Source organism: Onychomys torridus, chromosome 23 (assembly GCF_903995425.1).
Source record: "Onychomys torridus chromosome 23, mOncTor1.1, whole genome shotgun sequence".
In the NCBI taxonomy this organism is placed as follows: Eukaryota; Metazoa; Chordata; class Mammalia; order Rodentia; family Cricetidae; genus Onychomys; species Onychomys torridus.
This window is the reverse complement of record NC_050465.1, coordinates 21,387,510-21,411,367: the sequence shown is the minus strand read 5'-3', so window position 1 is coordinate 21,411,367 and position 23,858 is coordinate 21,387,510. Positions and strand designations below refer to the sequence as shown.

The 23,858-nt window shown below is 47.6% G+C and overlaps 1 protein-coding gene across 1 annotated transcript in view; it reads left to right on the top strand.

The window, feature by feature from the left end:
- The first annotated feature begins 923 nt into the window (after window positions 1–923).
- Window positions 924–23,858, top strand: part of Mtcl1 (microtubule crosslinking factor 1) — a 119,388-nt gene continuing 96,453 nt past the window's right edge. Inside the window, 4 exon segments of the mRNA XM_036172916.1 lie at window positions 924–2,083; window positions 2,085–2,258; window positions 12,568–12,792; window positions 14,794–14,952. Coding sequence (XP_036028809.1) covers window positions 1,229–2,083; window positions 2,085–2,258; window positions 12,568–12,792; window positions 14,794–14,952 — 1,413 coding nt within the window. The 5' untranslated portion in view covers window positions 924–1,228.

The following is a 23,858-nucleotide window of genomic DNA, read 5'->3' as shown; positions in this document are numbered from 1 at the left end:
TCACCTCCTTGCGCCCCTGTCTCACTCGGCAGACAGGGTTTCCAATTCGGGACTGTTACTAGGACGATAAAGCGTGCATCAGCAGCGCCTGGCTCAAGGCCGCAGGAACTATAAATGTGAGCTCCCTTTCAGACCCTAATCTTGGCGAACCGCTTCTCCGATTTCTACAGCGGCTCCTCCTTCTCGGAGCTGCCCAGGCCACTGGGGGTGCCAACTGTGGAGCGCTGTGCCGGGCTTGACGCTGCATCCGGCACCCAGCGATCCTTAAAGAAGCTCTGGGGGAGCGAACTGATGAGGAGGAGAGGGGCAGAGGGGGCTGGGCCGAAAGGAGAGAAAGCTGGCACCCATTGCAGAGGGGGCCCTCCACACCGCTCGCACCTTCAGTGTCCCCAAGTGGCCGATGCTCGCCCTCTTCCGTCCCTTCACCCCAACGCCTTCCCTCCCTAGCCGGCTCTGGGTGGTGTCCCCAGGATATCCAAAGGCAAAAAGCGGTCCTCGGAGGCGAGGGCGCGTGGGCACGCGGGCTCTGCGTCCCCAGAGCCCCGGCCCCGCCCTCCAGCCCGCCCCGCCCTCCAGCCCGCCCCGCCCTCCAGCCCGCCCCGCCCTCCAGCCCGCCCCGCCCTCCAGCCCGCCCCGCCCTCCAGCCCGCCCCCAGCCCGCCCCGCCCTCCAGCCCGCCCCGCCCTCCAGCCCGCCCCGCCCCCTCCCCGGCTGGCTGGCAGGGGGCGGGGCGTGCGCGCCGGGGTTGGAGACGGAGCGGGGAACGCGCGTGCAGCTTCTCTCCGCCTGAGCCGCCGGGCAGAAGCCGTGGCTGCCGGTCCCCGCGGACTGCCAGTGGGCGGGGAGCGGAACGCAGGAGCCCGGCGCGCGCCGCCGCCAGACAAGTGTTTTTTTTTTGTTTTTTTGTTTTGTTTTTTTTTTTGTTTTTTTTGGTGCCAGGGCCGCGGCTGCCCCAGAGCTCCCAACGCTCGCACGGTGCAAGGGATGCGAGCAGCCGCGGAGGCTGTGCCAGGAGGAGAAGCCGAGCGCCGTTGACCTGAACGTGGGGAGACGAACTCCCCGCCCGGGTCTGCCGAGTGAGGGGGAGGGGGACGGCGGCAACGCGGGGCGCACGCCGGGCGGGGCAGGGGGTCAGTGATGACCCGGCGCGCGGGGAGGCTGCACGCCACCACCGCCGCCGCCCGGAGCATCTGCCGCCTGAGCTGCGGATCGCGGCCGCCGCCCGGGCCATGGAGACACTGAACGGCCCCGCGGGCGGCGGCGCCCCGGACTCCAAGCCGCAGCCAGCCGGCCAGCATCACCGCCACCACCACCTGCACCCGCTGGCCGAGAGGAGGCGGCTGCACCGCGCACCCTCGCCCGCCAGACCTTTCCTCAAGGATCTGCACACGCGGCCCGCCACGGCCACCCCCTCTGCGGCCCGCGCCCCGACTCCCGCCGCTCCTCGCTCGCCCAACCTCGCCGGGAAGGCGCCGCCGTCGCCCGGGCCCCCGGCCGCACCCGGTCGCCTCTCCCGACGCAGCGGCGTAGTCCCGGGCGCGAAGGACAAGCCGCCGCCGGGCGCCGGAGCCAGGTCGGCGGGTGGCGCCAAGGCCGCCCCGGGGACCAGGAGGGCGGCGCGCGCGGGGCCCGCGGAACCCCCGTCCCGGGTCGGGAGGCCGGCTGGGGCCGAGCCGCCGCCTGCCGTCGCGAAGGGCCGCAAAGCCAAGCGCAGCCCCGGGACTCCTCCAGCTCGCACCGTCCGGCCCCCGGTTCCCGTTGCCCGGGTCCCCGCCGTGACCCTCTCGGTGACCTCGGTGGCCGGCTCGCGTATCAGCCACACGGACAGCAGCTCGGATCTCTCCGACTGCGCCTCCGAACCCTTGTCTGATGAGCAGCGTCTGCTCCCCGCCGCCAGCAGCGACGCCGAGTCGGGTACCGGTTCCAGCGACCGGGAGCCCCTGCGCGGAGCACCCACCCAGACCTCCGGAGCCCGCGGGCCACCACCGGGCAGCCCTGAGTCCCCCGCGCTGCTCACGGCGCCCCCTGCCGCTGGTGCCAGTCTCGGGGGCCGAAGCAGCCCAGGAGGGGCCCCCTCAGGGTCCCCCGGGACCCGGTTCGGTGGAGGATGTTGGGGGCCGAACGCCACCGGGGCGGACGATTCTCGGGACGCCCAGGGAGCCTAACTTGGGCGAGCAGCCCCGGCTCCTGGTGGTGGCTGAGGAAGAAGAGTTGCTGAGGGAGATGGAGGAACTGCGTTCGGAAAATGACTACCTCAAGGTGAGTGGCCTCTGGGGCGGCAGGTGTCTCAGAGGCCGACCCCGATCCTCTGGCTGCCCTCAGGTCCGGCGAGCCCAGTCGGGTGTGTGTGTGTGTGTGTGTGATTAACACCTTACCTCTTCTACTTTGCACCTCTACTGCTCCCCAAATCCACTAGGTTCTGGTAACTTAACCCCAAACTTGTGAGAGGACCTGTAGGTCCGGTTTTTTGCTTTTTTTCCCTCTTTGCTCGTGCGTGCCTTCGCTGATGCCTTTTGACTGGCTATAAGTCGTTTTGAGTGCATTGATCCCTACACTGTCACCTGTTGAGGGTTATCTAGATGCCTAGCTGTGACCCTACATGTGCATTTGTGTGTGGTATGGTTTCCTTGTGCAAGACTTAACCCGCAGCTCGTCCTGTGAGTTCAGAAAAAGCTGGGCCCCTACCTGCTGTCCTCGAAGTCTTCGGGGTATAGCAGAGGGGGCTGGTCCTTTTAGTGATAAACACCTTTTAAATTCGGAAGAAACGCTTTGAACTTGTGGCCTGTGTTCGGGGACAGTAATATTTTGGGGAGCAGCCCTTTGTAAGTGACCACAAGGAGGTTTTCAAAACCTGTGTCAGAAAAGGACACACCAGCTCTTTCCAAGGAACTGCAGCCTCTCACACTCCCAGTGTTATCCACTGGGGCCTGGTAGCCATGGTCTTGCCTTGTTAGCACTGGGATAGATAATCAGCTTCCACCTTCTCTCCAGGGCTGGCCTGCAGAGCAGAGGGTTTTAACAGTGTTGGGGGGGTGGTGGTGGTGAGTTAAAGACAGCTGAGGTGATTTGGTAAGAGAAGACAAAGGGGGGGTGGCAGTGAAAGTGACCTAGTTTGAGGTAATCCTCAGGTCCAAGAGCATAAATCTCTTCACTCCTCTGTTAAGATGTTGAAGGTTCTCCACAGAGCCAGGCGGCCTCTGCTATATCCAGTGGGTGGTGTGATTTGTTAGCAGGTGTTGAACCTGCCTGCCTGAGGCTGGGATGGAGGTTCAGGTTTTAAAGGGGAGGGTAGTTCAAGATGGAATTAACACCTTCACTCTGGGTCCCCCGGACCCACATCAGAAGTTACTCTTGAGTCCAGTGGTTAGGTTAGCATATGTGATGCAAGGCAGGCAGAAGCCAGAACTGAGCACTTCAGGACGCTTCCAGTAAGGTATTTGCATTTGTGTCTGGCTCTTATGTAATAGGTAGCAGAGTGCATTGCAAAGGTGTGGACAGAAAAGGCAGCTAGCTATGTGGTGCACCTCTCGTGAAAGTAGCACTGTGCAGATAGATGCCTAGTGAGCACAAGGTCCCGCAGGTCGAGAAAGCAAGTCCCTGCTGTAAACTTAACCCACGGCCTATGACCTGCAGTAAGTAGTTCTGATCAGATCACAGGCATCCAAATTAAAACTGCTGAGCAGCATAAAATGGAGTTTTCTTTAAAGAAACTGTTTGTCACAGCATCCTGGATCTTCCAGCAGGCAACTTAGACCTCATTTCTAAGTTAATTCTTGGATAACGCTTTATTTACCTTGCCTGCTTACTTGATTTTAAACACATGATTAGATCCCCAGTGGATGAAAACAGCTGGCTGACCTTGGAGTCTGATTTATGTGGACCTGACATTTCACTGGACCTTCATAACATGGACTGGATTTTGCCCACATCCTCCACGCCCCATCATGGTAGGTGTAGAACTGGGGGGACCCCCTCCCCCGAACATGCTAAGCAAGATCTATACTACTGCCCTGCACCCTCCAGACCCTGCTGCTGGTATGTTTATCACAAGTCCAGTTCCACTGTCAGGATGCTAGCTATCAGACACTTGCATCTTGCCCAGGGTTACCCTGCCAAAAAAGTGGTGCTCCCTTCTCTCCAGTGGTGCTCTCCAGAGCCTGCACACCAGGCTGCACCCCACCTGCTAGCAAAGCTGGCATATACCATGCACTGCCTCGGAGCTATTTATTTATTTTAAACTTTCCCAGGGGACCTCTGTTTTCTTCTCAGGTGAAAGGCCCATAATGAGTATGTCTCACTGGCCTGTGTTTGAAGGGCCACAGAAACCCCACTGGTAACTAACATTTGATTTGCAAGGAGTGTTCAGTGCTGCTTCCCAGGGAGCAAGTGTCCTGGCCGTCCGTTTTCTGAGTCTGTGGAGTCCATCCTTCCGCCTTTCCTTGGATAGCAGGGGGAAGAATTGGTTAGAAGGTGTCTGAAGGACAGCAGGAAGCCAGAATAATTGCCTGTGTATGTATATGCCATGTGTATGCTGGGTCCTTCAGGAGCTTATGTTACAGTAATTCAATTTTCGAAAGAGTAAGATTCCTAATGGACTTACTTATGGTCCATGAGCCTGGCCCCTTGTGTAGAAATTGCATAGAAATTGGGCAGCAGTGGCCTCGTGAAGTGTGGGCCATAGTCGTTCGCTTTTTTTGCACATCATAGCTAGAATGTGTACATTATAAACTTAATTTTGCCTTTTGCTTACTGATGCCACACTGGGGTATCTTGTCCTCCTCCCCCTACCATGGTAGAATAATCTGTGCACAGAGCTCCTGAGGTCACAGCATCTGTCCACACCAGTGTTCTCTAATAAGAAATTTTGTGCAGAGATTTTATGTGTGTAGGTTTTGGATGGTTATGACTCCTTGAAGCATTACATTCTTTTTTCTCTTCTCTTCTCTTCTCTTCTCTTCTCTTCTCTTCTCTTCTCTTCTCTTCTCTTCTCCTCCTTTCTTCCTTTTCTTTTCTTTCTGACAGGGTTTCACTGTGTAGCTTCGGAGTCTTTCCTGGAACTCTATAGCCCAGGCTGGCCTCAAACTCACAGAAATCCGCCTGGCTCTGCCTCCCAAGTGCTGGGATTAAAGACGTGGGCCACCACGGCACGGCCTTTGCATTATTTTCTGAAAGAGAGAGAACTGTTGTTACATTGCGGTGCAGAACTTTCAGAATTGACTGATATGTCTGGAATAAGTAAATAAAGTCAACATTCTTAGAGGATGTCTCCTTGGTAAGGAACTTTAAAATGCATGTCTTGGTTTAATACACGTTCTCTCTCTCTTCTGCTGTGTGGAGCATGGAGGGTCATCTCTGACCCTATGTCTGTTCTTCAAAGGGCACTAGATAATTAGATGGAAAAAAGCAGAATACCTCAGTCCAGGTGCCTTGCCTTTGCATGCAAATACAAGCAGAAACACACCTGATGTGTCCTTTGACCCCTGATGAACTCACAGATAATATTCAGAAATTAAGGCCGGCATAGGTATCCAACGCCTTTGGGTCTTTCTTAGACAAACCCAGACAAGTTTCTTAATGCTGAGGAGAGACTTCACAAAACATTGGCTTGGTTCCCCCCTGCCTGGCATTTTGCTTGAGTGCTCTGGGACAATCAGACAAGCAGGGCCGCCCATTGTCAACATATTAATTATGCGTTCCATTTCTACGGGCTTTTCACGAGGTAGTTGCCGAGTTCATGGGCAGGTTTTGAAAATGCTCTTAAGCAGTCTTACTTTTTACTGTGGTGGACTCACAACCTGCCCCCGGACAGGGGACACTCCATCCCCATGTCCTGCCCTGCTTGGTGGCCCAGTGTTAGGGAAGAAGGGCTGAGGCTCTCTCCTCTGACTTCTCAGTCATTTTCTAAGAAGCACTTTTACTGAAAAGAAAATGAAGGCATAGAACTGGCTTCTTGGAAGGAGTGATTTCTTAAGAGAGATCATTGAGATTATAGGTTTTGGGGAGGTGATGTGGATTGAATCCCTGTCCACTGTACATTAAGCACAGACTTGGCACTAAGAACATCCTGCAGGTTTGGGGGAGATTTTTAGTTTCAGGCTGACATGGTTTCCATTTGGCAGGTGCACAGCATGGCCCGAGGGTAGGGTGTTGGTGTGGACAGGAACTGGCATCTTAGCCTCTGGAGGGTCAGCTCCCTCCCCCGCCCCACCCCACCCCCGTCCTTTTACTTTTGGGGGAGGGGTTTTGTGAACATGGATAGTATTCTTTAATCTTCGCTGACATTCTGCTTCACATAGGCATTCTTTATTCAGCCATGAAAGCATTAATATGCTAATCTTAGGTGGCAAGATGTTGTGGTCCCGGACAGTGGCCACTCAGCTGCTGGCTGGACTGTCACTTGGTAAACAATAGTAGCAGTCCCTTGCCTGCTCAGCTACAGCTGGTCCTCTGCACAGAACATTTCCATTGTCCCAAAGGAAATGAGGCGGATTATTCCTCTCTGACAAAAGACAGCAGTTTCTGCCCTAAACTCCCAGAAGAGAGAGATATTGCAACAGTAGCCAAAGGACGGGAGTGAGTGTCCCCACTAGGTCTGTTTACAAGGAATCATTAACGTAGGAATAGTTACTGATCTTTTTCTAAAGTTCAGGTACAAAGTGATAGATGGAAAATTTCATTATGGCATTTTCATGCCATTAATCTTTGATTAAATGAGATTTGAACATAATCGTTAGTATGAGCTAGAGTTTTGGGTAATTATACCAAGAAATCCTGGATTTGGTTGTTATGGATGAAGTTGTTGTTTTACTCACTTGCACACATGACATCCAAATCTTTTACAATTTGATGTCTTGATTCGTTCTCTGTAGCAAGGGGGAAAGAAACGTTGGACAGCTTCACACAACCTCAAGAATCCATTTTATATAAAGTATTTTAGGGCTGGAGAGATGGCTCAGCCGTTGGAGGCTCTGACTGCTCTTACAGAGGACCTGAGTTCAATTCCCAGCACCCACATGGCGGCTCACAACTGTCTTATAACTCCAAGATCTGACACCCTCACATAGACATACATGCAGGTAATGCACCAATGCAAACAAAGTAAAACTAAATAAATTATATAAAAAATATTTTTAAAATATAGTTAATGGACAGGGAGGTGGCTTAGTGGGTAATCTCCGTTGTTGCCAAACCTGGGTGTGATGCCTGCCACCCACCTGGTGGAAGGAGAGAACCAATTTCTGAAAGTTAATTCTCTTGACTTCCTTGAGTATGTGGTGTATACCCCCCCAAGAATAAATACAAAGTAATTTATTTTTTTTACAGATCAAACTATGTCATAAAAACATAGTTACAAACTAAAATAGTTTTTCCATGAGATAATGACCTAATATTTAAATATATCCAGTCTAATGCTAAAAAAAAAAAACAAACCCAAAAAACAAAAAAACCCTATTGACTAAAGACAGTGTTTTTTTCTCCCCCTTATAAGTCCTATGTGTAAAAGGACATCAGGGTGCTGGAGAGCTGTCTCAGTGGTTGAGAGCATTCACTGCTCCTGCAGAGGACCTAGGTTCCATTGCCAGCACCCACAGGGCGGCTTACCACAGATCCCATGCTATCTGTCCTCTAAGGGCAACTGCACACACATGGTTCACATAAATTCCTGCAGGTCCATACACACAAATAAAAATATAGTAAATCCTAATCAAAGAAACGTGGCAGGGGCACATCAGCATCTTCCACTTTACTTATTGTCTTGAAATTATATCTGCCAGAAATGCTGCATGTTCTGCTGTGTTTGATATTCTTTTTTTTGTTTTGTTTTTGCTATGTTTTTCAAGACAGGGTTTCTCTGCTTTGCACCTTTTCCTGGAACTCACTCTGTAGACCAGGCTGGCTTTGAACTCACAGAGATCCGCCTGGCTCTGCCTCCCAAGTGCTGGGACTAAAGGCGTGCGCCGCCACCGCCTGGCTTGATATTCTTAAAAGTTAAAAAAATGACAGACGCCTTAATGGTCAGGAACACACTGTCTTCTGAAGTTTAGCATGTCCTCAGTAAGTTAATGTAATGTAGTGTTGGTTTGAAAAATCACAATCCACTAGGACCCTGGTCCAAGTAATCATTCCTTTCGTGTTTCAAGCGGCTGATGCCCTCTGTGGTAACTTTCACGAGACCTGAAGATCACATCTTTCCAGGCCGTGGAAAGAGTTGAAACACCAGCTTCAGTTTGCCTTTGAGTCAGGCCTGCTATGGCAGGAAGACATTTGAACTCTCAGGTTCCTGGCTTGTGGGATGAGAATCTTTGCACCTCTTCTAGCTGCTGCGGGGTTTTCTTGAGTACCAGTTGCTCTAATGGATGTGTGCGTGTGCCGTCCACGCTCAGGCCCTAAATGCCAGGCAACTTTTCTTAGTTTACATGGGTGTTGGGTTTTTAAAAAGTACAATTGTAGGTTTGTGACTGTTCGTCTGCCCTGCTTGTAACAGCTACTTTGTTGTATTTACTAGAAGCTGGAGTGTCTGTGGTAGTAGACAGCCATGTTGGCAGTCAACTCTCCTTCATTAGCTCTGAGACAGATTACAGGGCCTGGCCTCAGTTTGGTTTCTTTGTCTCTAAAATGGAGGTTTATTTTAGGGTTAGCAACGAGGGTAAAGTTCATAGTCTAGGATGTCTTCTGTTTCAGAAACTTATGTAAAACATGAGTTTATAGAAACAATGACTGAAATGAAAAATAATTCTGGCCTCTCTATAGTTTTCAGTTCTACTCATGTTGGTAGTTATTTGTGCCCAGAATAAAATTATCTGTTCAGTGATTTGGAGGTGTCGGCATAAAAAAAAATCATTGCTCTCCCCTTAAAGAGAATAAGAAATAGTTTGTTCTGGAGCCGTTTTGAGTGACCATGGCCCAGGAGGAGCATAGATTTGGGTCACTCCAAATTCCAGTTTCACAAGGTTTTTAGAGTTTCGCCGTACAAAGAAAGTCCTATGTAAGGCAACTTTACAACGCACTGGTGGGTGTACCAGAGAGGCAGGTACAGCGATCGGGCAGCTCTATAGGCCCAGGGTGCTTAGCTCTTTTATTATCATGAGGTGCTAGTTCAGAATGGGACAAGCCATGGCTGTCCTAAAAGGCTAGCACTAGCCCAAGATAAAGTAATCAGCCTCTGAACCTACAAAATCCTAATCTCCCCACCATACTGAAACTCCAGCCTGTCCGCCAGTCTCTGCAGACACAGCCTCCTTCAAGGAGTTTTGTTCACACCAGACGCAGCTTCTTTCCAGGGATTTTCATTCACAGAGGTGAAGGAGCATCTGAGACTGTCTGGAGCTGGTCACGGCGGCAGACATTTACTCATGTCTCAGGCAGAGCCAGCAGTAGAGCGGACGAGGTTCCCTCACTGCTACGTGTGCAAACTAAGGAACATTTTTAGATCGGAGAACCGTTTAAAGAACAGAACAGATAATTCCAGGCATTAATGCCTTGGTCTTGTTTGTTTGTTTGTTTGTTTATGGTCCCAACTTGCAGTCACTTTTCAAGAATGGACTCACTATGCATGTAGACCAGTGGGGGTTCTCAGCCTTTCTAAGGCTGCAACCCCTTAATACCATTCCTCATGTAGTGCTGACCCCCCAACCATAAAATTATTTTCATTGCCACTTCATAACTGTCATTTTGCTATGATTATGAATCATAATGCAAATATCTGTGTTTTCCAGTGGTTCTAGGCAACCCTAAAGAGGTCCTGACCCACAGGTTGAAAACCCCTGATGTAGACTGTGGCCCTTTCATCCCTGCCCTCCTGAGCAGTGGGATTAAAGGCATGTGCCATCACACCCAGCAAAATAGTTGAGATTTATAGTGATATTTTCAATGTTAACATAAAACAGTCTGTAAGAGGGTGAGGTGTTTTTTTTTTGTTTTTTTTTGTTTTTTTTGTTTTTTTTTTGCATTAGAAAGTGGGTGAAGGTTTCTGTGTGTGTGTTTGTATGTGTGTATGTGGTATTTTTGTGTGTGCACTGCATGTGTGTGTTCAGACAGGCATATACATGTATGTGTGTTCCTGTGGATTCCAGAGGTTGACAATTGATTTTCACTTTATTATTTTGTATTGAATCCGGAACTCACTGATTTGGTTAGATTAGCTGGCCGGCAAACCACAGGGATCCTGTTGATCAGGATAGTAGGAAGCTGCAAGCTGGGATTAGGGGGATGGGCTCCCACATTTGTGTTCTAAACGGTTATGTGTAGCTGAGGTTGACTGGAGAGCCCCTCCTTCAAGCATTCCCACCGGTATTTCCTCGTGTTTCCTTTACCTCCTCTTGACCCAAGATAATCTCGATTTTTAAAGGATATTTCTTTCTGTTCAGGGTCTTGTCAAACCGAGGCTCAGAGGTTGGGAAACATGTCCTTTATTGTAAGAAAATCCCGTTTTAAGAACAAATCAGGATTAGGGAGGGTGGGGAGAACGCGCCTCCCCCCCCCCCAACCCTGGAACAATCTGAATAGCAGGGCAAAAAAGAGCTATTGAGGACACTCAAGTGTGGGTGAGAGTTTCCTATTTTTCTTCAGCCTCAGTATTAATTGCACAAAATAAATAATTGGAGTAGCTGAGTGCTCCTTACTCTGTAGGCATTTGAATCACCAAGTGTTAAATGAATTATGACAATTTCTAGAATGCAGTCCTTAATGTTCTTCTTGAACTTCTCTTTCTTGAAATAATTCATAGTCGAAAGAATATGTATTCCGTATACTGCGTCACATTTACCGGTTTGGGGGGGGGGGCGTTTCTTGACTAGGCCTCAAGATCAGAGAGTTCAGAAGATTGGGTCTTTTCTATGTGTTGATGTTCCTGTGTGTTCATCTCACGGATGTTTTTCTGAGAGCCCGCTGTGTGCCTTATGCTGCCCTGGGTAAGGGCCAGTGGACAAGGTTTCAAGGCCTTCAGAGCTCAGTTTCATGGTAGGTTGAAAAACGTGAAAAACAAAACCAAAAACATCTATAATACTAAATGATGATAGAAGGAGACAAGAGAGAGACAGAGACAGACGCCCTGGGGCTGGTCAGGGGGCCCTAACCCATGTGCCTTACACTTTTCTAGGCAGGAACATTTCTAGGAGGGAGGAAAGGCAGGTGAGGTCCACAGGCCCTGAGGAGCCTGTAGGCCCAGTGTGGTGGGAAGGGGTGTTGGGCAGGACTTTGAGAAAGAAAAGAAGTCCTGAAGGGTTTGGTAGTGAGGAATCATCGAATTTATATGCTAAAGGTTAACTCTGAAGCTGTAGAATAGGCCTCCAGGGATTTGGAGGCCTGCTAGGAAGCTTGGAGCCTTGGAAGGATTTGTTTATGTTTAGGATTGAGGCCCAAACCTGAATTAGGATTGGGATTTGGGAGCCTGGGAGGAGAGTCACCCCCTGAGATGATGATCATACTTCCTGGAGTGTGGGCTGTAGGGTGGGGAGGGAAGCTGGGAGCCAGGGGCGAAGCCTCAGATAAGGAAATGGTTTATTTGCAATTCTAGACTCGTGCTCACCTCATTCCTTAAGATTCTAGAGTTCCTCGGGCTGAGGTTGATTTTATAGACAGAAAGACTGAAGGAAGCAGAAACAAAGAACAGAGAGCAGATTGGGTGTTTCAAAGAGACTGCAAGATGGGACCACGGAGACGGAACCCGAGGAAAATAGCAGCTTTTGCTCGGGTTACTGCAGGTTACTCTCCTCCTGATGTAGATGAAAGCACCCGGGAGTTTGTTACCATGGCATTGAGACTGGCCTGTTTGGGACATCCTGATTTTTCCGAAGGTCACATAACAACACAGTTTTGTTTGGTGGCATGGGAAACAGTATGATTTCATTTTGATAGTCAGACTGATCTGTGCAGGGGCCCAAGGCCAGAGCTCCGTGTAGAGCGGTGGGCCCAGATCATTTTATGTAATGTGTTTGCATTCAGAGAGTGTTTATCCTTATAGTAAAAAACGGGAGTTATGGGAAATGCAGAATAGGAGATTGGGAGAAAAACAAAACAAAACTAAACTAAATTCGGTGTACGTTTGAAATAGTGGAAAATGCTTCTCACTTAGATAATCATTGAGTGCTGACTTTTGTATCATAGAATACAATTTCAGAGACATCCGCAGGTTTGCTGTAATTCCAAGGCATTCAGCAGTTATTATCCTACTAAACTTGATGTCCATCGAAGGGGGAAGGTCTGTCTGCCTCATCTTAGTTCCTAGATTGTGCCTTTGGCTTGAATCTGAAGGCTTAGTTATTTTTAAAGCTGGTTCCACTTCTGGTTATGTAAGGAAATAAAGGGAAACAGAGTAAATTCTAGAAGCTGTAAGGAGATTTTAGATTTTTAGTTTAGAAGAGTACTTGGTGACATTATCATCTCATGTGAGAATTTTCACTGGTCCCTTCCTGGTTTATCTGGCATGGCCACGGGCTGATGGGTCCATGTAGCCATTTGACATTTAGTGTATTGGGTGGAGTGGGGTGGGCGGGTGGATGAAGAGAGCTACATCCTTCTAGCTAACTCCTGCTAGGGTCTGACTCACCTTCGGTGTCTGGATTCCTAGGACGAGCTGGATGAACTCCGTGCAGAGATGGAAGAGATGAGGGACAGCTATCTGGAAGAGGACGGTTATCAGCTGCAGGAGCTCCGGAGAGAGCTGGACCGTGCTAACAAGAACTGCAGGATCCTGCAGTACCGACTCAGGAAGGCTGAGCAGAAAAGTCTGAAAGTGGCGGAAACTGGGCAGGTGGATGGGGAACTTATCAGAAGCCTGGAGCAAGACTTGAAGGTGAGTGAGCTCCCTCGGCATCCCATTCCTAGAAATCTGAAGTGGTAACTCCAGACACCCACCCACCCAATATGTTTTACCTGCTGCTCTTGCAGAGGACCTGGGTCAATTCCCAGCATCCACATGGTGGTTCACAAACATTTGTAACTGGTTCCATAACATACAATGTCCTCTTTGGTCTCAGAGGGCACAGGAATGAATGTAACATACAGACATATGTAGGCAAATACCTGGACACATAAAATAAAATTAAATATGTTAAAAGAGATCAAGAAAGAATGAAAACCACTTACTTGTTGAAGGTGGGACTGAGCTCACTCTCTGGACCGCAAATTGGTCATGACCTCATCATCCAGTCATTTATCTAGATGCAGATTATAGAGAACATCTCAGGTTCTGAGAGTGTGAAGAAGTCTCATCTGGCTTTCCTGATGTCGGGAATAATCTTTGCTTCTGTCCGTTACCAGCCACTAATGGAATTCTAGTCAGTGTGAGAGAGGGTGATTTATAGTTGTCTCCCCCAAGACAGGGTTTCTCTGTGTAGCTTTGGTGCCTGTCCTGGAACTCACTCAGTAGCCCAGGCTGGCCTGGAACTCACAGAGATCTGCCTTGCTTCACCCACGTGCTGGGACTAAAGGCATGTGCCACCACAGCCCAGCTGATTTATAGTTGTCCTTCACTCTTTCCTCACTTGCTGTTAGAAAGTAAAGGAGCTTTGGGCTGGAGAGAAGGCTCAGTAGTTAAGAGCACTGGCTGCTCTTGCAGAGGACCCGGGTTCCATTCCCAGTGCTCACATGGTTGGTGGCTCACAACCATCTACAACTCCAGTCCTAGGGAATCTGGCATTAGCTCCTGGCCTCCCTGGGCACATGCAGGCAAAACACTCACACACATAAAATGAATAAACTTTAAAAACATAAAGTGAAAGAGTTTAATTGCTTTGAACATTGCAAGGTTCTAAACCACACAAGAGCCACAGAAGATATCTTTAAAAACTTGACTATATGGACCATCTACTCATACAGAAGTTTTATTTTTTTTTGTTGGTTTTAGTTTTTGGTTCTTCAAGAAAGGGTTTTTCTCTGTGTAGCTTTGTAGCCTGTCCTGGAACTCACTCTTGAACTCACAGAGATCCTCTGCCTTCTTCTGCCTCCCGGGTGCTAGGATTAAAGGCATTCCCCACCACAGCCAGGCAGTTTTAGGTTTACTATTGATTTGATTGACAGGAAGCATATTTGTGTAAGGAGAACTGGCATTATTGCTGATACTCCAGGAGGAAACAGCCCTATCCAGGGTGGCTTTGTCATGATGAAAGCCATCTTCTCCTTTATAATGTAGTTTCCTGTTTTAAAGTATACACTGAGTATCTGTGCTGCATAGGGTTTTGTCAATTTGACACAAGCTAGACACATCTGAGAAGCGGGACTGTCAATTGAGAAAATGCCTCCATAAGACGGGCCTTATAGGCAAGCCTGGAGGACCTTTTCTGGATTGATGATGGGCCCAGCCCATTGTGGGTAGTGCCACCCCTGGGCAGGTGGTCCTGGGTGGTATATGAAAGCAGGCTGAGCAAGCCATGTGGAACAAGCCAATAATCAGCACTCCTCCATGCCTGCTTCAGCTCCTTCTTCCAGGTCCCTGCCTTGAGTTCCTGCCCTGTAATGTGGGATTATAAGTGAAATACACCCTTTTGTCCCCAAGCTGCCTTTGGTCACAGTGTTTTATCACAGCAATAGAAACATTAAGACTGTATTTGTTATTCAAAGTATTTATGTCTGAAAGGGGTTCAGATTTTAGAGCACTTCAAATGTACGATTTTTTGTTTGGGTCAGGGGTGCTCAGCGTGTAGTACTTTCTTTTGTTAAATACAGGTCTGCCGCCTGTTTCCTGCATTCTTGCTGTGACTAAGATAATGACTCTTCCTCTGAGGTTGGCTGAATATTCCCTTAGCATCCCCCCTAGACTTTGTATCCTGATGCTTACCCCGTATGTCCAATGCAGGTCGCCAAAGACGTGTCTGTCAGATTGCACCACGAACTGGAGACTGTGGAGGAGAAGCGTGCTAAGGCGGAAGACGACAATGAAACTCTCCGGCAGCAGATGATTGAGGTGGAGATATCCAGACAGGCCCTCCAGAATGAGCTGGAGAGATTCAAAGAGGTAATGCAGAAACATGGGGACAGTACTTGGGTTTGTTAGGAATTAGGGATTCCTTACATCTCATTTTTGGGTCGGAAGACAGGAGTCAATAAACAGTGGAAGGCTATTTGGCTCAGGAGCTGAGGAAAAGGCATATATATATATACATATATATATGTATATGTATATGTATATGTATATGTATACATGTGTATATATTTTTTCTCATTGTAGACAAATAAAAAACAAGTCACATAAACACACAGCTGCGAAAGGAGATTATGGAACCAAGGCTGTAGGTTGCTTGCAAAGCCAAAAATATTTGCTATCTGGCCTTTTACGTAAAAGGCTTTGGAACTTTAAGTTCATTTCCTATCGTTTCTATTCAGGTGAGCTGGCCATTAATCCCTTCAGTGGGTCCAAGTGCAGTGTATTATTACAGAATTAAACACTACCCCCCCACCAATTTTTTCTCTTCCAGTAAGCTGGGGTTATATTATGTTTGTCCATCAAAACCCTATAAATAGGTGGGTGTGGTGGCTCATGCCTTTTAAACTCAGCACTTGGGAGGCTGAGGCAGGCAGATATCTATGAGTTCAAGGCCAACCTGATCTACATAGCCAGCTCCTGGGCCATCCAAGGCTACATAGTAAGACCCTGTCTCAAAATAACAACAAAACCCTCTGGAAATAGATATTTGCTACACATACACATGCTCTTTTGCATAACATATCTATATTTTATTCAGCCAATATGATTCAACATACATATCTATATATAGGTATAGATATTTTCGAATGTTAGAGAGTGATTATTCTAGCAAAGTTGTCTAGAAAAAAATATTTCATTTGCATATGGCAATGTAAATCCTGACGACTTTCTTTTTGACTTTGTTATAAGATTGAAGCTGAGTGTTTCCTTGGAAAACACCCTGCATGCTGATGAAGTGAAAAAATACTGGGGAAGGCTGGTTCAAGTTAGCATATGACCTGCTAACAGCCTCATGTAGCAGTTCATGTCTTCTGGGTCCATTTCTTGTTTCGTTCAGTCATTCCTCTCCAGATGCCCAGCACCACACCTTGTCCAGGCTGGGTCCCGAGCTCTGGAGATGGAGACATGAATGTATACTATAGTCCCCCAGGATGCCCAAGGTTGTTTTGCAGAGCACAGACCACAGCAAAGCAATGATGTTGCCACCTCTTGTGTCCCCTACCGCCTTTGCTCATGGTTTCTTTTTGTCTCATCTGTCCGAGTTTTCTCTAATGCCCCTCTGTAATGAAAGTTCTGTTGAACCGGGGAGGGGCTTGTCTGTCTGGTTCACTGTGGGATGTCTGAGCCGGGATGGGTGCCTGATGCATGCCGAGTGAGGGAATGAACATAGAGATGAGAATACCAAGCCGTGGCAATCACGGCTTGCTGCGGATAAGGATGCTGGCACTGCAAGGCTTCACAGCCCAGGAGGCTGGCTTCTGAAAGATTATTTTCATCATGAGTGCAGCACACCTCTTAATTGCTGCCTGGTTCATCCCCAGGCTGGGGGAGTGTGCCCTCCAATGATGGATCTTTGGCTTCATTCACTGTCATTGGTACCTTTTACTGCCTGCTTTTCCTTTGGTCTTAATTTTCTGAAACTGTGCTACCAGTGTGCATAGACAGTAATTTAGAAATATATATATATTTTTTTGTCAGAGCTGAGGACTGAACCCAGGGCCTTGACCTTGCTAGGCAAGCGCTCTACCACTGAGCTAAATCCCCAGCCCCGTATATTTTATACAATTGGTCTGGATAGATATACCTACACATATTCTAGTTGTATACATGTATGTAACACATGTACACACATACTATGTATGTATGTATGTATGTATGTATGTATGTATGTATGTACATGTGTGTGTATGTATGTATGTATGTATGTATTATGTATGTATGTATGTATGTATATATGTATGTATATGTCCTACCAGGAAGTTCCAGGATGTCCACAGAAACTGAAGTCCACAGATGCTCAAGTCTCTTACATAAAAATGGTAGTCTTTTGATAGAACGTGAGCACATCTGCATACTTCAAATCATTTCGACACTATTCATAATGGCTAATACAATATAGTCACTATATAAATAGTTATTTTGTTTATGTTGTTTAGGGATGAATCATAAAAATCTAGTCTTTGTAATCATGGTGACAGCAATATGTTTTTTTGGTGGACTGTTTATACCCCTGGTTGGTTGGATCTGTCTGTGTGGAACACACAGATGCAGAAGATGGACTACATATATATTTTAAGAAAGGGACAAGTCTGCATATGTTTAGATGGATTGTGTAAGACTTGGATTCCTTGGGAGGAAGAAATGACAACTGTTGTTTTTGACATGAGAAAAGCCAGAGGAAGCAGGGGGTCGTCTTGGAGCCCCCTGCTGGCGCAGGCAGTGGAGGAAAGTGGAGGGATCAGCCCCTCCCTGTGGGTTAACATGATGCAGAGGGGCGGCTCAGTTGAGATGGAATAAGTATTTCACCCCCAGAGCTGCAGAGTCAGTCTGGTGGGACGATATTTTTATACCAAACTGCGAAAGGATTGTGTAACAGACAGGAGTCTCAGGAGAGTTAGACATGGCGGAGGGGTGCTGGACGAAGAGAACGATGGAGCCAGGGGATGTAGGGTCCCAAGGTGGTGGAAGAGAGATTGCAGGGAAATGCCAGCTATCATCTCCATAGATGGATTATTTTCACAAAAGCTGAAAAACACACAATTGAGTTGGCTCTTCACTATTCACCTGTGACACTTTGTAAATGGATGCACGGTGACCTAAAATTGCAAGGGCTTTTCCTGCTCATGAATAACAGTCCTTGTGTGGAGCTGCCTGGCCTCAGAGGACCTGGGTAGCCCTGCTGTGGTCCTTCCATAAAGCTCCGTGGTTTTCCTATTTCAGGGTCCTGGTAGACACCAGCAAACGCAAACATTTCCTACTACTGTAAGCCTCTTCCTGCCTCTCCTAGGGTCCTGTAGTTCCTGGGGCTTTGGGCAGTAACAATCACTACCTCTCACCCCTGTCTTCAGTTACATGAGTGAGTTTTAACCTCTTTCAAAATGGTTTTCCTCTGTCATACTTGACAAATATTTTGGGTGAAGATGTGGGTGACAGTGTGCATTCCCGGAGTTCTGACAGTATCTCTTAAACAAACCTGCCTGGGCTCTCAGTTGTTTGACTTCCTGGCATGACACAGGGGATTGGTACTCACTGCCTGGCCTTCACTCAGTCTCTCCCTCCCTTCCTTCCCCCACCCGGGATGCAGACTGGAGATGGGGAAGGGCTGTCAAAAGGGTGACAATGGACTTTCCCCTCTGGTCCTTTTTAAATGAAAGCAGGTGGGTTGTGGGAAGCTCGCTTTCTCAGTTCCGTTGATAGATGGGAAGGCAAGAGGGCTGACCTGCTTGGCCTCTGGTTGCTTTCTGTGATTGCTTGCTCATGGTCCCGGAAGCAGACCCTTTCCCCTGCTGCAGAGTTCAAGCATGTACTCGTCCTGGACTCCTTGGTGTTATTTCCTTCTAGAGCTGCCACAGTATGTCAGAAAGTAAAAGTGGGTGAACTCAGCCTAGCTTCCACTTTTCTTTTTTCTTGTTGAGACAGGATTTCTCTGCACAGTCCTGCCTGTCCTAGAGCTCACTCTGTAGACCAGGCTGGCCTCGAACTCACAGAGATCCACCTGCCTCTGCTTCCCAAATGCGTGAGCCACCAGGCCTGGCTAGCTTCCACTTTTCCAAGAGGGTCACCTTTATGTTTTTTCATTCTACAATAATGTCTACCCCCAATTTTTTGGGTATATTATATACTAGACACAACTAAGTAGCCAAATTAGTTGGCAAATTCTTTTTAAAAAAATATTTATTTGTATTTTATGTGTATATATATATATATATATATATATACAAATACATATACATACATACATACATGCATATTTTTGCCTGCATGTATGTCTTTGTGAGGGTGTCAGGTCCCCTGGAACAGGAGTTACAGACAGTTGTGAGCTGCCATGTGGTTGCTGGGAATTGAACCCAAGACCTCTGGAACAGCAGCCAGTGCTCTTAACCACTGAGTCATCTCTTCAGTCCCTAGTTGGCAATTTCTAAGGACAGAGATATGTGGGTTTTGTGGCGTAGGGACAGGGAATGAGAAGACTAGGGAAGAAGCCTGGTGGGTGGCGTTCAGTTGACTGTCCTGTGAACCGTCACCCAGAGGGCACTGTCACGTCATCAGTAGGAACTGGCTTGCTCTTGTTATTTGACTGTTCTGTCTCTCCTGGTTTCTCTGACGGTCAGATAGGCACGCAGTTGGAGTGTGGTGTGTGGAACTTTAGCTGGAGAATTTTGTTGGGCCTTGCTCTGGCTCGCTGAGCCTATGGCAGGAGCTCGCTCCAAACGAATGGCCCCATGTATTTTATTTAATAGGAGGCACAGGAGCCACTAGAAGCCAGAGGGCTTGTGCAGGCTGCCCTCCAGACCCTGGATGTGACATCACTGCGGAGTTTGTGCTTAGTAAATAAATGGTTAGATACTATGTTTCTGAGTGCTTGAGAGACCAGGGCTACTCCAAGTCTGGGTGGAGATTTTCATGTAATTCCATTAGAGTGAAGTTTTAAAACTTCACCTGTGACCCATGGGGTTGGGGAGAACATTTTATGCATTCAGTGTACAAATGTGAAGGTTTGATGAAACCGTGTTTCTCTGTCTATGGGGTCTACTGTATTTTCAGTCTTGTTCTGTTTTTTTGTTTTTTTAATCCTTGTATTGCTGCAGTTTGTAAAGTATATTCAGTTCATTAATAGTGTTGTTCAAGTTTTTTGTATACTTTATAATTTGGTTTTCTTATAATTGTAATTCAAGCTGTGTCAAACCCTTTATATATTTTGAAGCTATATTTTAAAATCCAAGTAGATTTAGAACTTTTGGGATAAATTGCCCTCATCAGTTGGCAATGATGTCTTTATTCTACTGGTTTTTGCTAGTAAGTCTCAAGTTTTCTCATTTTTATCATCTCTAATAAATGTATTTTATTGGCACTTGCCTGGATTGGATTTTCTGTGGCTCCTTTAGTTTCTGATTTTCTATGATTATGTTTTAGGTTATTATTTTTTATGAACCAGACTATGGCCATATTTTTTTAAATGATATCTGAGAAGCACTTTTGAACCAATGAATTTAATTCATTTATGTCTTCATGGCTATTAAAAAATGGATCGATTTATCTCGATCATTGCATTTTGTATTTTATTCTCCATGCATTTTGTGTGTGTGTGTTTTCTTAAATGTTGCCCTTGTTTTTGAATTTTTAATTCCCATGTTGTCTCTTTCCCTATACATTCTATTTCTGTTCATTTGACTCAGATGTCTCACAGGCACGTTTGATTTGAAGTTTAAAATTATTATGCCTGCTTCTTTCCTGAATAACAAGCACATCTTTTGAAGAGCTAATTGACTCTGTTCTTTCCTGTGGCTATTGTTATCATTTTAGTCACTTTTAAAAGTCACATCTCTTAGTTGACGTATGTAATAGCAATGTTTATCTTCATTAATTAGCATGTTTGTCAACTTGTTCCTTTTCTTTGTTTCTCTTTGTCACACTTGTGTGTGATGTGTACACGTTTGTGTGTGGGTACATCTACATGTGCGTACACTTGCGTGTGGAGGCCAGAAGCCGATGCAGGATGTCTTCTCTCTGGAACTACCTGATTTTCTGAGACAGGGTTTCTCACTGAACCTGGAGCTTCCTGAGTGAGCTAGACTGGCTGGCAAACAAACCCACCCAGCACATAGCACACTGCCCAGCTGAACTGCCCGGGAGGGTACTGGGGAGGAGCAGCAGGCTGTCCCCTGGCCTAGGAGACTTTAATACAAGTTTGTCTGGATTTAGAAAAGAACCTGTCCTTCCCAATGACCTGTCCTCCACTCTCATCCCCCCCCCCCCCCCCCCCCCCCGCCCCCAGCGGTGAATCGGCCACTTGTGTATTTACAGCTCCTGAACTGAGGGCACCCACTCTTCTAGCCAGCCAATACAGCTTAAGCATTCAAACACTTGTGTGTCTGCAGCCTCTCTGCCTCCCCGCACCTTCCCTATTGCATTTAGCCTCCACTGTGCTCAAGGCTTGGCCTTTCTGGCTTCTGCTGTCCCAGCTTCTCCTTTGTCTGCTCCTTGGCATCATCTAGTCTTCTAAACTAGGACTTTGTTTATGTGCCGTTATATTCAGACTGTCTGACAGCCAGGGAGTCTGCAAGTGGAGGTACATAAAAATAATAAATAGCTATTGTCTTTCGACTACAGTGCAGTAAAATGTCATGGCTGGTGTTTTCAGACTTTATGGTTCCCCCAGTAAGCAAAGGTTTGCTTGGGGAAGGCGGTAATATTCTCTGTAGGCAGAATCTTACAGTGGACTACTCCTTAGGACCCTGGTTATGTTTTGGATCAGAGCACCATCCCTGGCTTAAAACCTAGTAAGTCCAAATGCAGACCCTTTGCACTCACTCAGGAAAGCTGTGAAGGGACCAAGCAGTCTCTGGTTTCATTCACTGGTCATGGTATGCTTTCATGTGTGACTGTGTGTGGGAGTGGGTGGTGGAGAGATTCCAGCTAAGGTATAGGAAGGGAAAGAAATCTGGTGACTTAAGTAATATCTCGGTTGTGTGTCCTGCTAAGTTAATAATGGAGTAAAATGGGATGGAGAGAGGGAGGGAGAGGAATTAATGGTGTCTGGTTAAGTCTTTTGCCTAATACTAGCACTTGAGAAGAGGCTGCCCATGGTGTCTGTCTCTGTGTCTCTGGCTGTATGTGTGTGTGTGTGTGTGTGTGTGTGTGTGTGTGTGTGTGTGTGTGTGTCTGTCTGTCTGTCTGTCTGGTGTATGTGTGTATGTATACTGCGTGGGTGTACAGTGTCTGAGGCCTGCAGGGAAACCACCTTTTTTCCCACTGCTCCTGTGAGCCATTTCTGTCTTTTATCCAGTCCCCAGCAGGGAAATGCAGAGTTCAGAGACTCATAGAGGATTTTAACAGGCACCAGCCGCAGAAAGACGTGGCATAAAGGTGTTTGAATGCTTGAGCTGTAGTTGGCTGGCTGGAAGAGTGGGTGCCCTCAGTTCAGGAGCTGTAAATACACAAGTGGCCGATTCACTGCTGTGGAGGGCCGGGGGATGAGAGTGGAGGACAGGTCATTGGGAAATGGATCTTTTCTAAATCCAGACAAACTTGGATTAAAGACTCTAGGCCAGGGGACAGTCTGCTGCTCCTCCCCAGTACCCTCCCAGGTGGCCCAGCTGGGCTGTGTGGTACGTGCTGGCTGGGTTTATTTGCCTTTTCACAGGAACTATGGCAGAGATCCGAGAGGGAGACTGATCGGCCTGTTCAAGCAATTGAATAGTCTGGTTTCTTGGGTTATGTTAGTTCATTAAGTTTGGTTGTTAAAGATTTCACCAACACCTTGTTTGGCTTTGTTATGGCAGAGAAAGAGAACACGGTGAGGAGAATGGGGGAAGGTGAGGTGAGCACGGACTGCTGTGTTGCCTCATCTGTGTGCAAGGCCAGATCAGATCTGCACCACGACCTAAGGGATGGTAGTCGACTTTCTGCAACTCTGAAAATAAAAACAAAACAAAACAAAAACTTGAGAAAATTGACTTACAAGAAGAAAGATTTATCTTGACTCTTGGATTTAGAGATTTCAACTCATGATCCTTTGAGGCCTGTGATGAAGGGAAAATCGTAGAGGAGTGTGGGCTGGAACAAAGCTGTTTTTAGTCTCATGGTGGTGGAGAGGCAGAGACTAATGGCCTCTTCAAGAGCACACACTAGTGGCCTTCATTTTCCCACGTCCTGAAGGTTCCACCGTTTGCCAGGAGCACCACAGGCTCCCAAACACATCTTCAGCATGTTGGCTTTTGCAGGACTTTGATAGCGTTGGGTATGTTGAGCGTCCCTAGGGAGTTGGGCCCACTCTGTCAGGGCAAGGCAAAGAAGCCCAGGGCTAGGCGTCCTAAACAGTCACTAGTCATGCTGCAGCATGCAGGAGAAGTCAACCTCTTCCTGCATAGCTCCTTTGGCCATCGTCTTCATTGTAGCTAGAAGAGGCTGGTCACTAAGGTCAGGACCTCGGGTGAGGGCCCTGGAGCCAGCGTCAGGGCAGGGAGTAGGCAAGGCAGCTCTGGTCTGTCATCAGTAGTTGGAGAAAGGGACCTGTGCCTTCCTTGGACCCACTGATGCTTCTCTGTGTAATTAATTTCTATTTTTAGAAGTACTTATCATTTTGTTTCATCTAATGAGAACATTATGGGAGGATGAAGGGAAGGCTCTCCTTCCAAGGGAGTGGTATGGGTCCCTTACCCACCTCAGCATCTGGCTCCACCAGCCGTACCTTCCACAAACCAGGGCCTTGGTTTGTGCCTTCTCTTCCTGACCACCCCCCCTGCCAGCAGTCTCGTACGTTCTTTAAGATTCTCCTGGAAACGCCAGCTCTCACAGAAGCTTTCTGTAACATTCCACACTCTGAACAGATGTTTCCATGTGATGGAACTACTAAATGATGCTTGTGGAAAACTTGAGGAATGAAACTCTTTGCCTGGAACTGGAAATCTTGTTTAGTTCTGTAGGGTAGGAATGAGGTATAGTGTCATTTCACAGATCACATGGCTATTGTCATTCGAGAAGTGTCCCTTTTCCTTTGGGCTCACATTAAAGAGGAATAGATTAGGTGAACGAATCCCGTGGGAGGGGGGGTGTTGGAGAGGGGGCGGGCGTCGCTGGAAAGATAGAGTACATAAGCATCATGGTGAGTGAGTTCCAAAAATATCAAGGTCTCACTCAACGTCCTAGTCAGGCTTTTGAAAGTACAGTCACTCGACCCACCTTATCTGTGGCTTCACTTTCCAATGTTTCCATTA